A 2,160-nucleotide genomic window follows, 5' to 3' on the forward strand; every position below is an offset into this window, starting at 1 on the left:
GGGTTGTGGTGGGTGTAATCCTCCGCCTGCCGGGAAACCCACAGAGGCCACTGACTTGCTTTTCAAAGCGGTCAGAAAGTCAAATGGCAATTAATTCGAAGGGAAAAAAAAAAAAAAAAGGACGCTTTGATCTGAACTTAAAAGCTGGAGGTGAAAAATGCCTCGTTCTTTGGGTCCGCTCCCCCAGAGCAGCCGGTTCTTTCGCAGCCTTTGCTCCTTACGCTCCTCGGGGTGACTTTAACGTCCGTCTTAAAACCCTGCGCTAATTGGGGAGAGCCTGGCCGCCCACCCAGGCAGTCCCACTCCGCGTCCAGTGCCTCTCGACGCAGCCCCAGCTAGATCTGGGCAGCGCCGAAGCCTCGGGGCAGCAAACCCCCAGCTAAATACTTCCAGAACATTCCTCAGGAACACTCGGGTAGCTCTTGTAGCCCGGAAACTTAAATTCAGATCCCTAATTTCCCGTCTCGTTTGCGCAGGGTAAAGGCGGTACGAAAACCTTAATGAACACGATCATGCAGCTGCGGAAGATCTGTAACCACCCCTACATGTTTCAGCACATAGAGGTAAACGTCGGCTCAGGGCCGGCACGCGCGGTGATCGCGGTGACTGCAGACTCTCTGGAAATGCGAAAAACTGTTCGTCCCCCTCCTAAACGGAGATAAACCAAACGGACCGAGCATTAACCGCCTCGGTGCCGGGTCTGGCTGCTTGGCCGGCTGAGCGTCAGCCCTCAGCGCGGCACCGTACCCATCAGGCTTCCTTTGAAACACTCCTTTTTACCACCCAAAACGGTCTGAAATCCGTTCAAGCGAGCCCGGCGAAGCAGTATCGCCAAAAAAAAGAGCAAGACCGGGTGTATCCCTTTCGGGTTGATCTCTTTGGACACAAACTCTCTGCGCCGGCAGCGGGCCGGTGCTGTCTGGCACCAGGCAGACCTCTTAACATCTTCCTGAGGCGATTCAGGAGCGGGACCTCTGCCGTCGCCGGGCTCCCAGGGCCGGTTGTCTTTTAGGGCAGTTCCAGGACTTTGTTGGATTTCTTTGCGCCCAAGGACAGTTTCTGATGTCGCTTCTCTTTCTGGTTGCAGGAATCCTTTTCCGAGCACTTGGGGTTCACGGGAGGTATCGTGCAAGGGTAAGTCGGGTATTTTAGAGGTGTAACGAGGGGAGAGATTTGTGGCTTTTCCTTCTAACGTGGTTTATCAGCGCACGGTAAATGAGCTAGCGCTGCTGCAGCGAGCACTGATAATCCTTACGAGAGGGAGAGGCTGCGTTTTTAGCATCACATCCTCATTTCCCTCTTCTCTTCCCGCCCTCCCTAGGCTGGATTTGTACCGTGCCTCAGGCAAATTTGAGCTCCTGGACAGAATTCTCCCCAAACTGCGAGCCACCAACCACAAAGTGCTGCTCTTTTGCCAGATGACCTCCCTCATGACCATCATGGAAGATTATTTTGCTTACCGCGGATTCAAATACCTCAGGCTGGACGGTGAGTGCCTCTGACGCGCGGGGACGGCATCGCCCCTCTGTTACTTACGGCTCATGGGGAGGATAAACTCCTCGCGTGGGGCCGAGCGGCGAGGTAAGCTCCTCCGGGTTCACCGGCCCCGGCGTCTCTCGCAAGGGAAATGGAACAAACAGCACCTCGGTCGTAAAGCAGCCGACCCTGCTTGCAGGGCGCAGATTAAAGCCATAAAAACCTGGCAGGAGGCAAGATATAAAGCGCGGCCTTTGACTTTATACGTTATCGTCGGCTGCTGCTGCAGTTACAGTTCTCCTCTTTTAAGTTCAGCCGATCGAATGTTTAATTCTGGAGTCCCAAAGGGTGCTGTTAAGGGCCAGGTTGGCCTGTAACGTTATTAAAATAACGTAAATAGAACCTAATTAACCGGATTCCAGGTTTAAGTCGGAAAGCGTGCAGCTTAGCGTGTGCACCAATCTGATTTGGTAGAAAGGGAAAGTCCGTTTGCTGGTTTTGGTTAAAATAAACCACCGAACAGCTATAACAACGCCTACTGAAGCCCGTGCAGACCCAAAACCCCTCTTTGCCAGCAAAGAGTGGTGCTAACTCTTCAGAGAGCCAACTCGAGAGAAGCGTTGAGCTGCGGGGAAGGCGAGACGCACGGCGAAACCGCAGCCGTTACTTACACCGAGGTTTCTC

The 2,160-nt window shown here is 53.6% G+C and overlaps 1 protein-coding gene across 1 annotated transcript in view; it reads left to right on the forward strand.

The window, feature by feature from the left end:
* Window positions 1-1,488, forward strand: part of LOC104160300 (transcription activator BRG1) — a gene marked incomplete at both ends in the record, with an annotated part of 9,741 nt that extends 8,253 nt beyond the window's left edge. The window contains 3 exons of the mRNA XM_009698394.1: window positions 477-563; window positions 1,088-1,134; window positions 1,322-1,488. Coding sequence (XP_009696696.1) covers window positions 477-563; window positions 1,088-1,134; window positions 1,322-1,488 — 301 coding nt within the window. The remainder of the gene's footprint in view (window positions 1-476; window positions 564-1,087; window positions 1,135-1,321) is intronic.
* Window positions 1,489-2,160: the final 672 nt, after the last annotated feature.

This window comes from Cariama cristata, unplaced genomic scaffold (assembly GCF_000690535.1).
Source record: "Cariama cristata isolate BGI_N322 unplaced genomic scaffold, ASM69053v1 scaffold34404, whole genome shotgun sequence".
NCBI classification, from domain to species: Eukaryota; Metazoa; Chordata; class Aves; order Cariamiformes; family Cariamidae; genus Cariama; species Cariama cristata.